Raw genomic sequence first — 14,798 nt, forward strand, 5'->3', positions numbered from 1 at the left:
GCATCTACAAAGTAGATGCAATCAGAAGTTAAATGACTAAGTATTGCATGACCAGTCACAACAATCATTCTGAAATGATCAACTTCTGCAATTCTGAAGGATTGCTGCTGATAACTCCACAGGTCAGGGGAGATTGGGATGCTGAAAACTGTACTATACAAAGGTCACCCAAAGGTTTTAAAAATTATTTACATTCTTAAGGCACTCAATATCATGGCAATGGATAGGATCTCAACAGGACAGCAAAAATTAAAATTGCTGTAAACAGCATAAGGCAAAAAAAGCCAACTTTGTAAGCAACTTTTGCACTTTCATGGAATATTGATATTAAAGAGTAATCACCTAATACTTATAAATCTTGGGGAAAAGAAGTTCATTTATTTAAATCAAGTAAAAATTAGACCAGCAGTACTTCTACTTCATCAAGTGTGGAAAAGACTGGACAAACCTGCTATCAATTTTAACTATTTGTTGTTCTGTACAACAAGCTGTTTCTTGAAGGGATATTGCATAAAAAAAAACAGGAGTAACAACAGTGATCAAGGAAAATACTAAGGCAAAAAGCAGAGACACGACCAATTTAATACTTTTCCTTTCACCTTCAGAATTAAATAACTTACCTTTTCTTTTATCTGCCAGGAACTTCTATCTGCATACTTTCTCTTCTCCCATAGTAGTATCACCATTCCACGTGCTTGAAGCAAGCTTCCACACACATCTCTCATTAAACGTGACACTCTGGAAAGCTGACATAAACTAAAACCGTCTAGAAAACTAGCGATGTGCTGCAGAACCTCAAAAGGTAGACTACTCAGATGGTCATTGTGTAGTCCAATTAAGCAGCTTTTTGCTGGTTCTACTAATACTGTGGAAATACAAGGCTGAACTCCAAATGACCGTAAGTGGCGGTCATGAATAATTTTTGCCCCTTGTGTTGAAGGGCAAAACCTTCGTTGAGAGTATGTACACCCATAATATGCCAAAGGACACCTCTGCTCCATCCAGCCATTAAGGCCAGCATGAATGTCACCATGCACATTCTTAAAATGCGATGAAAATTCATTCCTCCTAAACAACTGTCCACAAACAAATGTAAACATTGAACGCTGTTTTGTTTGGTATCTAGCCACATATTCTAATACCAAATCCAGTCCAAGGGTCTGGAATGGACTTGGATTTGAGAGCTGTGGGTTGGCATGATCACATGCAGAAGCTGAAGCTATTTCCCCCACCATTGTATTAGTGGCCAGTATAGCAGATGGGAGAGAAAATGTTTGGGTCCCGAAGTCAATGCGATACACATCAACAGCACGACTTTCTGATATCCCTCTACCGCCGGGAGAATCTCCTAGGCAAAACAACAGAGCTGCAGTGATTAGATCAATCCCTTGAAGACCCATAGGATCTTCTGTTATCTCCAAATCTGATGTATCAACAGCTTTGTCTTCTTTTAATGTAGACCAATAGTTGTTAACAATGAAGTTGTAGGATCGACGTCGTAAAAGTGAAAATGCATCTACATTTCTCAATCTTTCTTGCTCCACTTGTCTCTCTAACATTTCTTCTTCATTAGCATTACGGGGAAGTAGTACATGATTAACACTGCCATTAACTAACTGATCAGCTGATACTACTTCTTTAAGTTGTGCTGTTACAGGGAGGGAGCTGCAAGACTGCAATGCTTCATCATCATGAGAAGTAGTACATTCACCATTTGCTACACTGGATGGTTTTGAATTAGATACACCAAGATCTTCATTCTGGTCCAACACCTTTGAACATTCATTTTCTACATGAAAGCCATTACACAAAACTGAGGAGTTATTGAGGTTTAGATTTAAGTCATGTTTTTGCACTACATCATAACAAATATCACTAGAACCATTTTGCTCCATTTGTGAGTTTTGACTCAGGCTGTCAAATTTTATCCCCCCAACTGCTCCTATGTTATCTTCATCTGTATATTCATGGTCAGACTTTTTATCCTTAATAATGCCATTAGAAGCTTTCTCTTTAATCTCAGTATCTTCTTTAATTTCCTGTGGTGAACTGCAGAGGCTTGAACTTAGCATATTAATGTCCCTTGTAGCAGTGTTCAGGATATCCAGAGCAGCAGCTAAACTCCTCGTTGTTTCTACAGTAGCTTGATAAAGAGCACCATAAGACTCTTCATCTACAGGCATTAAACCATTTGAATGCACTGTATCTGGGGCACTTGATTTGACAGAGGTTTGCTCTCTGGATTCTGGTATTTGATCACCTGCTTTTGACATCATAGTTGCTACTTTAAGTGATTCTAATAACATTCGCTGGTCTTGAAGGGCTAAAGCCATATCTAGTTGCTCCACTTCATCAACATCTTTACTCAGATTTTCGTAAGATTTTCGGTCTGCGTAACTGACTGGCCATCTATTCCACTCCATGGTACAACATACCACACTTGCAGGACAAACTTCTAGATGATCAGCAATTTTATTTCGGGCTACTATGAAGGGACATCCAAAGCCACTGTTCAAACAAGGCACTCTTTCAAGTGGACATAATATGCGATGTTCCTCAGCTTTACATGAGTGAAAAACTGCTCCACAAACCAATGGGCAGCCAATCAGATCACAGGAAATGCCAGGCTCTGGTCTGGTCATACAACGACGGCTGACACAGTTCACACAGTGTAAATGTTGCTGATGTTCTTCCATGACTGTAAATCCAATTCTGAGTAAAAAAGAAAGGAGACAAAAGTATAGAATGTAACTCAATATTATTAATATTTACTTTTATTTGCAGTTTTTCATCTTCTGCATGTACAGGAAGATATATATTAACACAATGTGAGCTGATCAGTAGCCATTTTAAGAAAATGTGACATTTTATCTCAAAGAAATGGTATTTAAATGTTCACCTGAAAATTAAAGATACACATTTATCAGAGTTCAAGACACAGACATACATTTATACACCAGGTATAATACATGCAAATCAGGCAAAACTGCTGTATACTCATCCCTCTGGAATAGCTCTTTTCCCCTTCCCATTACAAATGGAAGACTCAATGAAAACAAAATATTGTTTTTCTCCTACTACTTCTATGGCCTACTACCCAAAATCATAAACCATACAGCTCTACAGAGTAAGCAGAAAATTAAAGGAAGCCAGATTCATCCTCATCTCCAGTTTTCCAAATGAAACAGAGGCAACCTATTCCCTGGTCTGCTTGCTACCATCTAAACTTCTGATACCCTCTTCATGCAGTTCTGTGGAAAGCAATCTGCAGCCCTCAGAATGTTATCTCGGTTCCCTGTTGTGTCCCATCTTCCCCCATTCCATGCTTCTGACAACAGTCCTTTACTACAGCTCTTCATTCTTCTTCATCCATAGCCTATAACTCCTCCCTTATTTTTATAGTAGCTGCTGCCCAAGGGTAGCAATTATACTATGCATTAACTAAGTCCTCTTATTTCACTGAAATCTTTTACGTAAAACTTAATGCCCAACAAGGTCTTATCTATACCTCCAGTTCAACCCAAAAAAGGTGAATTTTTTAATGCATCCTACAGCTGTACTGATAATACCAGCAGTTTGGAGTGTAAGGGTATCTCAACAACTTTACAAGGTCAAAGAGCAATAAAAATCCAAACAAAACTCACTGCATAATATTAAAACATACTGACACAAACAAAATATTCAATTCTTTGTGGTGGAAGAAAAAGAAAAAAAAAGGGGGGAAGGGGAAGAGAGTAAACTTTGCATCTTTGTACCATGCTTGGAGGAGCTCTGGAATTGTTACCAGCTGGAGTGCAGGCTCACACAAGTAACCAACCTCTCCCCTATGCTCTAACAAACTCCTTCTCAGAATTGATAGCACTAGGGAGTGCAGTTCAGAAAAAATCAGAGAATGACTTACACAAAGCCAAATCTCAAAACACTGTGTCAAAAATATATTGCTCAATTCTATCTTTTCCTCACTCCCCACCCTCCAGTGATTTCCTTGAAAAATAAATGCTTACAGAAACTAAACTGTAAAAATAAAACTGCTTAATATTATTCCTTTTGCTCAAACTGAAGAGGAAACAAAACTGCTTTTTAGACACTCTAATTTAAAGCACTTAAATAGAAATTTATGTGACACTTCACTCACTCGTACTTTTTTAATGCTTTGAAATCCATACCAACTTTAAGTAGCATCATCCCCCTCATCCATCGTAATTTGGATAACTCAAATATTTTAGCCACCTACTCTCCTGAACACTTCTAACAAAGAAGCGTATGTGATACACTTAACAGGCAAAACACAGCTGAGTTTTCCCCACCACACCTTAATATTTATATACCAAGTAAGATTTGAATAAATTATCAAGTGCATCAGTTACTGAACCCAGTGACTGACTTGCTAAACATTTTATGAAATCCTTCTGGCACACAACCTGTTTTCAGCTTGCACATTAAGTCAGATAGCAACTATTGCAAAGAGCTGAAATATTTTCAGTGAAGAATTAAAATGAGAAAATTGACTTATCTGGAGATATTTTTTTTACTTCTTCCAGCAAAGCCCTCTCAACATAATTCCTGCCAAACACAGCAGCCTGTTGCTAGACCAAAGAAAATTTCGGACTTTTACACAAATACTGAAACCAAACTTTAGCTTTCCTAGTTTTCCACAAAATGGAAACAGTCCTGACAAAGACAATTGCTAGTTCATAATGAAAGAGCCCTCACAGAGCCTAGTCAGGTATCACTAAGGCTTAATTTAATCAGTTATCCATAAATATGTTCAATGGTTTCAGGGGTTTTTTTTGGTGGTTCAGTTTTGGGTTTGGGGTTTTTCTGGGGTGTTTTGTTTGGCTGGTTGGTGGTTTTTCTTACTTACCAAAAAGCTGCGTGCCCTGCTTACTTTTAAGATGGCCAGAAGTGAACCACTTCTGGAGCAGAAGGTAGGTGTGTTAGCTCACATACTGCTATGTTATGCTAGCACTGTTCTATTGCTTCTAGGCCAAATCTGGCCTGTATGCAGACAGCTCAGAATGCAGTCAACTGAGCTCATGTTTGCCTGCACCATTTGTGTAGACATACCCTAAATTAGTCAACCATCATTAAATACTACCTTTAAATAGACTATGTGAGCTTACACAGAAGAACATTCTATTAAGACAGTAAAACATCCTCCTCCCTACCACACTATCTTGGTCTTTACAAGTCAGATTGTGAAACCCGAGTTGCATGATGATACTGTCTTTTCTCAGGCTCCTGGACTCCTTTCAGATAAAAGCTAATATTCATCAAAACTTAATGACTTCATACAAGCAAATGAAATTTGGAAGACAAAGCCTGACCAAAACATCATCTATCACTAACAGACAGTACAAGAAAGCCAGAGCAGATACTAAAATACCATGTTTTACCAATACGTAGATGCTAATTTACTTCTATTAACAGATGTCTGTAATTGTTTTTATAAAGTTATGCCTGTGTTCCATTAAGTAGCTCAAGTAACCTATTCTTTCAGTTTCCAAAAATACAAATTTTATTGGTCACTAAGAAGTTTAATATTAGTTTGCCATTTCTCTTAAAATTCAAATTCTTTGACTCCTTAACTGAATATGTAATTGAAAATCTCTTTGGACAACAGTAGATCATCAACAGGACATTCAGTAAAATTACATGTCCTGCTTACTAGCCTTAACTTCACAGCACCTGCTGCAGAACTTCAATTTACTAAAAATGTCACATTTTATTTATAGATTAATACAAAGTCCTTTTATATGTATATTAAATGTCCTCTTCTTCATTTTTAATTTTAATACCTGAGCTTCAAGCTCAACAGCTGGTTTGGGCAGTCATGAGTTCCTGGACTGTTTAAACTAGTTAAGGCTTTTGATATAGCCCCATTATCAAATTGCAAATTAAGTCCAAAGGCTAAAAAAAAAAAAAAAACAACAAAAACACACCCTATTAAACTGATGAAATAGATGGATAAGATCTCAGGAATTAGCACATTCATTAATCTACAAATGGTTACCTCATTTGTAAGCTAACTTTGTGAACCATGGAACTTAGCACCTCTTGGATTCATTGATTAAAAGCATTTTCCCTTGAAGAACCATAATCAATATAATCACTCGTACTACACCCTCTTCCCAAACATTGCCTTGTAAAAGAAAAAACTGTTGGGTAAAGGGGAGACAAAAGAAAATTCTTGCTGAACGTAACAAAGTGCTTTGATTTCCTCCAATACAGAAAATTTAAAGAACTAGCAAAGAGTGTCATTACTGACCTGAAGAAAAACCCTGTCATTAAAATATGTACCAATAATGCGTGTTTATACCCCATTGTGTTCCTTGCCACAAATTGGTGAGAAGATAGTGTCAGATCAATGACTATAGCAAGAATGAACAGCTGTCCTTTTCTGATTGTGTAGTGTCAGCAACTAGCTTCAGTTCATATGAGATGCTTAAGTACATGCACTTGACTGTTACTAGCAGAGAGACCTAAAAATACATCCTGTTCCAGTGAGGCGACCACTGCTCCCAGAATTTGTGCAATCACTTGATGTTATTGTACATACTATACAGTCAGCTGACCAAAACAGCCAAAACATGCTTTGAAAATCTATCATAATTAAAAGGATTAAAATTCCAGCTGCTACAGCCACATGATTTTCAGTTGCTGTTGTAACACAAACATTAAAATAGCATAAGAAGGGTTTCAGTCACTACACAATATTTTAGAGCAGTGAGAGCTCTCGCTTTCTTCTATGCCACAAAGTATAAGGAGCTGCACTTAGTGTTATCAAACCCAAAGTCTGCTTACTTACTCTGCCCTATATGAATTCTCTGGTCCCAATAAGATATGCAATCACAGCAACTATTACTGCTCCTGGAACCCTCTATTACTCAGCTACCTGTTACTCATCAAACCTATGAAGCTCAAGTACCTTTGAGACTCTTCCTTCTCTCAAATTTGACTAAACAGGGCAACAGGTTCTTAAATTACATGTTCAAAGAAGTAGAAGAGACAGACACAAGCAGTACTACAGGTTTAAGCTCCCAAGAGCATCCAAATCCACCCACAAGCTGCCAAATATATGCAAAGCATTCTAAAAAAAAAAAATCCCTTTTGTTTTGGAGATTGTAGAAGAGTGCCAGATTTCTAAATCTTCTATTTTTACCCAAGTCTGGCTAAAAGAGTGGCTAACAAGTCTGGTAAGATGCAGAAACTTTCAGAGAGCAAATGGCCAAGTGAGAAAGCCATTTAAGTGATAGGTGGTTAAAAAAAAAAAAAAAAAAGAAAGGGGGTGTGGAAAAATAAGACAAGAGGTAAAGAGCAGTATAAATAAAAAAAATATTAAGCAGTATAAATAAAAAAATAATTTAAAAAAAAGTGCTTTAGAATACTCTGCCAAAATAGAATTGGCAGCACTAGTGATAATTATTGAACAAGCTATTTGATTTTTCTATATCCAAGCATGCATGCTTTTCTTGTCTTGTCATCCTTGTCCTGCAGAAAAAGTGTGACCATTTTTGTACCTAAAAAACAATACCTCAGTCTATTACTACAGTAGCACGGCTACATTAACTTTCTATTATTCAGGTTATGCTCCCTTTTTGGGTCCCTTTTTGGCACCAATATCCCTATGCTGGTGTTTGGGTTGACTGGTTTGAGGTGGTTTTGACTTCATTAGTTTCAAAATAACCAGTGAAAAAAACAAACTGGAGGTTCAGACACCACTTCAGCTAGCAAGTGTAACCACTACTAGCCATCCCTGCTTGACGATGCTCTAACTCTATTCCTCAAGACTCCACAAAATCTGAGGTTAAACAGCCCCATACTGAGGCTTCTCCAAAGCCAGTGAAGCTTTTTTATCCTCATATTAGGGAGCTTGGTACCTCAAATCCTGCTTAAATGTCTTTCCATAGCACTGGGAAGGCCAGAAACAGGGACATAAAGTGAAGTTAACCTAATGCTACACTAATACCAATGACTCTTTAAAATGGTGAATTCATAAGAACAGACAACATTACAAACTGCTAGTCATTAATGTGAAACAACATGAGTAAGAGGTCACTAAAAGTATATGCTTCAGTTGCACAGCTAATAGAGTAGTGCATGTGACCATATTTTAGTATTTTATATACTAGGCAATTGCTCTTTTTTTCTCCTCCGATTTGAAAAAAGTTTCTGACAGAAACTTTATGAAGCTTTATATTTTTAACGCTAATTTGCGTCACATAGTGGAATTCCTTCCAACACACACAAAATCTCAAACATATAGGATACAAATTACAGCCCCATAGTCCCAGGTTCATCAGGACAACCCTGAATTCTGTTACAACAAAGCAGATCAATGAAGTTAAAACTACATCCAGAATTTTTGGATACATGAGTTTTTACTGCGTTGTCAAACATAAATTCATCCACAACAAAGAGTGCCTCTGCCGTCCCAGTAACGACTGCACGTATTTGACATGCTAAAATGAGTATTTTTTTGTTAATCACATAACACAAGAAGGAGCTTCAATTACTAAAGCCCAAACTACCATACAAGTAGTATGCTACTACTACCATTATCATCATAAGTCTACAGCAATTTATACATATTACATGAGAGCAGCAGAAAAAGGTCAGGTCCAAAACATGGCTTCTCACTGCAAAAACTTCAGAGAGATACATACTTCTAGAAAGACTGTAGTTTTAACTGTGATCTAGCATTGAAAGAGTATATACTAGCTCCTTTATGAAGCGTAAATTATCCATCTACCTCAAAACCAAACCGACTTCTAATTACAGCAAAAATAGTGAGCATTAGAATTATAAGGAAGCAAAACTTTTTATGTCAATCTTATAAAGGAAAGGTTTTCCATGTCTACTCCTGCCCCAAGCACCTTATTACAGAAGCTGAAAGAAAACAAAAAAAACACCCAAAACCAAACAAAAAAAAAACCAAACAAACAAAAAAAAGAACTTCAGAAGGGGAAATAACCCAGAGCAATACACTGCTTTGACTCAAGTAGACACTCCATCAATGCTCCATGTATCTTTGTTCCATTTTAGAACAGAAGCTGTGATGGAATGACAGAAAGCTTTCTTCTCTTACTAAACTTTCTGAGTGTTAAAAATCAAAACCAAACCTACTAGGCTTTTCCCTAGAGTACTTTTGTGACAGATCTGCCATGCATTCTTGTCTCCTTGACACATTCCCCAAAGAAAACCGAAGGCTTCAGTGTGCCTTTGGTCACACTGACTGACACAGGACAACCACACTGGAACAGCTTCACATACTGCATGGCTCAGGCACAAAAGCACTCTACCTGTTGAGATGGTGACAAGGCAGAATCAGCTACAGAGCCAGTAGATTTCATGTGTAAAGCACTTCTGAACTTGACCTCAGTCCGACTCCTCAACTGCTGCAGGCTCTGCAAGAAAGGAGATCAGAAGTAAGGTTTCGTTTCAGGTTTACAGATTGCTTTCCCTATGGCCCAATCCTCTGAAAAGGTCATGTCCTTAAACTATCTGGAGCTACGAATGTTGAAATATTTTGTGGGTTTTATGGAAAAATAAACAAGTTTTAAACATCCTTTGCAAGCGAGACCCTAAATTCTGTCATTTTAGCTTATAGTTGTTAGTCACACTCAATGATTACCTATATATATTCAAGGCTACACAATAGATTATTAAAAGTTACTATTCTGACCTACTTCCCTTCATTCTTTGGTTTGGCCTACCAGGAACCACTTAAGAAAACACAAACCAAACCCAAACTTGAATTAAAGATTGCAACAGCTGGAGAAAAAAACAAAAACCAAAAACAAACACAAAAAAAAAATCCAAAAAACAAACAACAAACAATTTAAGTCTAGTTAACATTTGTTCAGCTTCAGTCTTCAGACAGAAGAACTTAATAAGTACTTGCTTAACAGTAAAAAGCTCTTTACTATAACAGGCTGCTTCTTCTATGTGTTCGTGCCCATGGATTATCACCAAAACTTAACAGAGATGAAACCAAGGTGATATACCCAAAGAACAATGCTATCCTTATTTCCAGATATTGTCTCACAAATCCTTCAGAAAGACAGAAAAGAAAATAAGTCACTTCTCAGAAACAGAAACAGAATTACTGGAAAAAAATAATGCATTCTGTAATACAAAAGGTAATTTTAGTCACCCAAAAGAAACCCAAAATAAATCCTTCTTCTTACATAATATTTTAATTCATACATGTTGCCACAGAATTCCTGACCTCTGTATATTTACAGAGAACAGGCCAAAAATCTTGTTAATACACTGCTTCAGGTCTTACTGCACAAGTTTAACCAGTTCCCACAGCAAAATTAGAAAACTTTAAAGTAAATGGAACACAAGCCCAACTTCTCTCCAAGATCCCAGACTGAAATGTAGATCTCGTGTACCCTGTACATATAAGGCTATATTTTCTATTAAAAATACACCCTTGATGGCCTGACCACTGTACAGCAAGAGCAGATAGTAGGCAAAATATTTAAGACACCCCACACACACATATACTGCACCAGATAATACTGAAGTAGAAAAGATGGAGTTTGTCCTAAAATATTTTGACAAGTTATAAGTGGAGCAGAAAGAATAGGAGAACAAGAACAGAGACAGTATTAACAACTTTAACCTATTCTATTTGCAGGCATTTCACTTTCTTCTCAAATATAAGATGTTTTTGCAGTACCTGTTTGGCTTTTTCCCCTTCCAAGCTGCTTGGCTTTAAAACCAAACAAAATAGAAAAAAAAAAAAAAAAAATCCTGTTAAAAAAGCAAACCTATTTTCTAAACAAAAACCTCACTTATCTCAAACATGATGATAGAAAGCTGGGAATACATCTCAATGAACATGTTATACCAGCTCTTTCAGTATGTTTTTAACTTGAATGAAGAACTAGAAAAAAAAATTTCTGCACTGCAAGTTTGTGTAGGATTTTAAGATGCACAATGAGTCATCAATTTCTGATCTCTAGTATCACTTAAGACTGCTTTTCCAAATGTCAACAGGCTTGATGCTATTACTTTTTCCCCCCGAAGACTCCAGCTAAACATTCCCATCCAAACACATTCCATAGTCAACGACAATAGTGACTCAGCTAAAAAAAGGTTTTGAAAGAGCAATTACAGCTACATCAATAAAGCACACTCCTAAAAAGATCCTGCTTGCAAAGAATCTGTCACTCCAACAGATTTCTGTCACATAGGACTTTTGTAAAACTACAGCTTCTAAACAGACATACAAAGCTTAAACTTCAACAAACTAAACACCAGCCACCTCTCAGCACCTATGTAACCAAGTCTGAACCAGTTATCACTATTCAACGACCTTCCTGAACCACCTATCTAAGCCAACTAGAACTTTACCTCACTGCACCTCTTGTTCTCATGCCCAAAGTTTAAACTTACCAGGGTTTCATCATGATTGCACATTAGAAGCTTAGATCAATCTTTGGCATTTGGTAAACAGCACAGTCTACCAAGATGCTCTACAGACTCTTCTACACAGATGTTCTACTACTTTCATGGTATTGTAGATTCAAGCAGCATTAGCAGATTGCAACATCTTTAAAACAAGACATTAAGCATCACCTCAGAAATGACTAAAACCAGCAGCTTGCAAAATCAGTCAGAACCTAGAGCTCCCCTGCAATTTTAATTCTCTTGGCCTCTTTTAGATCAGTCTGTATTACAAGATTTTTCAGTCTTTTTCCTTTATTCAATATTGAGACTAGATGGTGCCGAGATACAGAGAAAACCTATGTAGGTTTTCTCTGTAACTGTCAATAATGTAATGACTTGTTTATTTATGCTTGCTTTAGGAATGCTTACTCCTTATCCAATATAACCATCTTACCAACAAATACTTCAGTTAGCTTTATTCTTATCGTGCATAAGGGAACAGAAAGAGAATTGTCACCATTACAATAATCACTAGATAAATTATTCCCTCCTCCCATATCTATACCATCAGATCTCAGTGCCAGAGGCAAACAGCATTTGCCTCATTTGAGACAGATGTCACCAAAGAAATAGGGTCTATCAGTATGAAGGAAATTCTGTTATTTTTAGTTCAAGTGGACTGAATACAAAGCATAGGTTTGTCACAAAGCTGAAATCCACAACAGTTATGGGAGTGCACTTGGAGACTTAATAGGTGCATGCCTGCCTCCTTCACAAAGGTACTATAAGATACTCTTTAGAACTTAGGTCAAAAAACAATTGTCCAAAATTGTAGAGAAATCTTATCCAGAAAGTTTCCAACCAGATATTGCTAGTTTAACTAAGCACTTATTTTGTCCATTAGACTTCTAACATCAAAGTAGGAGGCAAGGGAAATATAATCTAAATTTGAGAAGTTAACTGAGTAAAAGGAGACTTTCGTGAAAAAGAAACAATATTTAAGCAGCAAAGTAAAATCCTGCTTTTGGATAGCCTACATCTGCTATACTGGGATTCTCCTGTTCTCTAATACCTTCTAACTTTGGAAAAGAATAAGACAAAGAGCACATAAAAGGTCTGAGCCTGCAACACAATCCAAATTCGCACTTTCAATTTGTTTCTTCTATGGAAGAAATGTGACCACTAAGGAGAAATTATCCACAAATATTTACACATATGTGGACTGGAAGACAGATTGAAGGTCCCAGCACATTTTTCAGTCTTCCAGGTATGTGACTTCCTTACCAACAAAATTCTTTTAATAATATTTTTGTACTTTAGCAAGAGGGCTGGAGAGAGAAATATCATAAATAAGCATAACAACCTTATCAGCAGGGATGCATGAACCTTAACCCTCCCACAACACAAGTTAAAGTGTATGGCATTAACAGCAGAAGGCAGTGGCTGCAAAATGATGCTGTTCCTACAGCAGCACAGGCCCAGTTTTGGATTAGTAGGTAACACACACTTATTTTGGCATTTTAACAACATAAGCAGCCAAAGGGAAAAAAGGATTATGAAAAGCTCCTCAGCCAAATCCGAGCAGAACTTTACAGAACAAAAGCAAGCCGTCTCTCCAGCCCACGGGTTTTCTCCCTGGAGAATTCGGAAGACCTGCTGGGAACAACAGTGGCGCTAGAACTTTTAGAAGTGAGGCCACACGACTGTTTAAACGTGCGTGCTGTTCAAAAAGCTGCTGTCATCTCCCTACACGCTTTTGTCTACCGACCCGTGGGATTACCGGACTACAGCTAGGCAACCTTCTTTTACCTTCATAAGGGAAAGAAAAAAAGGTTGCAAGGCACATCACTAACACCCATTAAAAACAGCACTCTCAGAAGACAAACCACCACCTCTTATGCGGTCTGACACAGCTACTCGAAATACAGGAACGACTACAGAAGGATTTCAGCAATATCTTTGGCTTATTTGCCCTCTTCCCCTTTCCTTCCATGAAGAACGAGACGCTGGACTGCAGTCTCTACACTACCAGGCAGACCTCGGCCCGACCCCTTCCAGCGTGCTACCGCGACACGCCGGGTAGCGCTGGCCGCACCGCGGGCTAAGAGGCAGCGACAGGCTCGCTCCGCCGCCGTCGTCCGGTCCCGGCGGCAGCGAGGCGCGGAGGGAATAAGCCCAGGGGCGGGGAAGAAGCCGGCCACCCTACATGGCACTTTACCACCGGCACACACCCAGCACCTAGGGCCGGGCAGGGCGAATGAGACGTGGGCGCAGCAGCCACATACCAAGCCCCCCATGGCCTTCTCCACCTCCCGGCAGGGACCTGTCAGGCCGGCGGGGGCCCTGACCGAGCCGGCGCTGGGCCCCGCTCGCCCCGCCAGGCCGCCATTTGTTTACCACCCGGCTGCCAAGCAGCCGGCGCCGGCCAGGAGCGGTACACAGCCCCGCCGGGGGGGCGCAGGCCCCGGCTCGCCCCGCGAGTCCCGGACAGCTGCGGCTCACCCGTCCCCGTCGCTGGGCAGACAGCAGGGCGCGGAAGGTCTGCAGAAGATTGGGCTGCGACTCACTCTTCCCCCTCCCGGCTCTCCGCCGCCGCACTCCTCTCGCCTCTCCCGACCCGGCCCTTGCCTCACCACCCAACGGCCGCGCCCCCAACGGCAGCGCGCGCGGGGCGGGGCAACCGGCTGAGGAAGCGCGCGGGACGCCCGCGCGGCCTTTCTTCCCTGGCGGGAGGGGCGGGGACGGGACGGAGTACCCGGATGTCGCGTGCCTGCCTGCTCTCCTCTTCTTCAAGTTCTCGCCTGTGCGCATGCGCGCTGGTGTCAGTGATCGGGGTGGGTTCGTGCGCGTCGTTTGGCTGCCGTTGGTGCGGGACGGGGGTGGTCGCAGGGAGGGCTGGGTCCCGGTGTGACCTGCCCAGGCGGTGCCATGTTAGCAGGGTTACCTGCTGTCTGCCGGGAGGGGGCTGCCTTGTGTGCGGGCAGCACCCTCGGCTCACCTAGGGCCCCATGGAGACTGCGGTGTTACTGTCAGTGTTTGCGAAACACTTCCCTTTATGCGTGTGGGTTATGGTGACCCTGCAGGCTTCTATGTAAATGAGCAAAATGTTGTTTTTTCAAAAAAAAAAAACTTGAACTTGCTCCCAAAGGTCAGAGGTGCAGGGTGTTGAGCCTGCCTTTGCAGGTTCCAATTTTCAGAGTGTGGAAGCCAGCTGGTTAGAAGGCTGTAGCTTGGCAGGGGTTACGCAGGGTGTTCCAGCTGTGAGGGTCTGTATTCCTGATAGGCATGACATGTTTTGCGGGGTACAGTGTGTTTTGTCATCATGCAAGTAAAGCAGAAGATACTAGTGTAAACTTCTCACCCTTTCTCTTCCCCCTGAAGTTAGAGACTGTGAA

At 39.9% G+C, this 14,798-nt stretch overlaps 1 protein-coding gene across 3 annotated transcripts in view; it reads right to left on the reverse strand.

Annotated features, from left to right (window-relative positions):
• The window catches only part of FBXO30 (F-box protein 30), a 330,989-nt gene extending 316,970 nt beyond the window's left edge, over positions 1-14,019 (reverse strand). For 2 of the 3 annotated variants that reach the window (XR_009969095.1, XM_062641856.1), the window contains exons 1-3: positions 13,906-14,019; positions 9,303-9,407; positions 621-2,712 (exon numbers count right to left, since the gene is read on the reverse strand). Coding sequence is in view for 2 of the 3 variants with exons in the window: in XM_062641856.1 (XP_062497840.1) it covers positions 621-2,696 (2,076 nt within the window). In the remaining variant the exon portion in view is untranslated. The remainder of the gene's footprint in view (positions 1-620; positions 2,713-9,302; positions 9,408-13,905) is intronic. The other variant, XM_062641857.1, reaches the window with a different exon arrangement.
• Between the last annotated feature and the right edge of the window lie 779 nt (positions 14,020-14,798).

Source organism: Pezoporus occidentalis, unplaced genomic scaffold, assembly GCF_034315485.1.
Source record: "Pezoporus occidentalis ecotype Australia unplaced genomic scaffold, CSIRO_AGI_Poc_V1 ctg7, whole genome shotgun sequence".
NCBI lineage: Eukaryota > Metazoa > Chordata > Aves > Psittaciformes > Psittacidae > Pezoporus > Pezoporus occidentalis.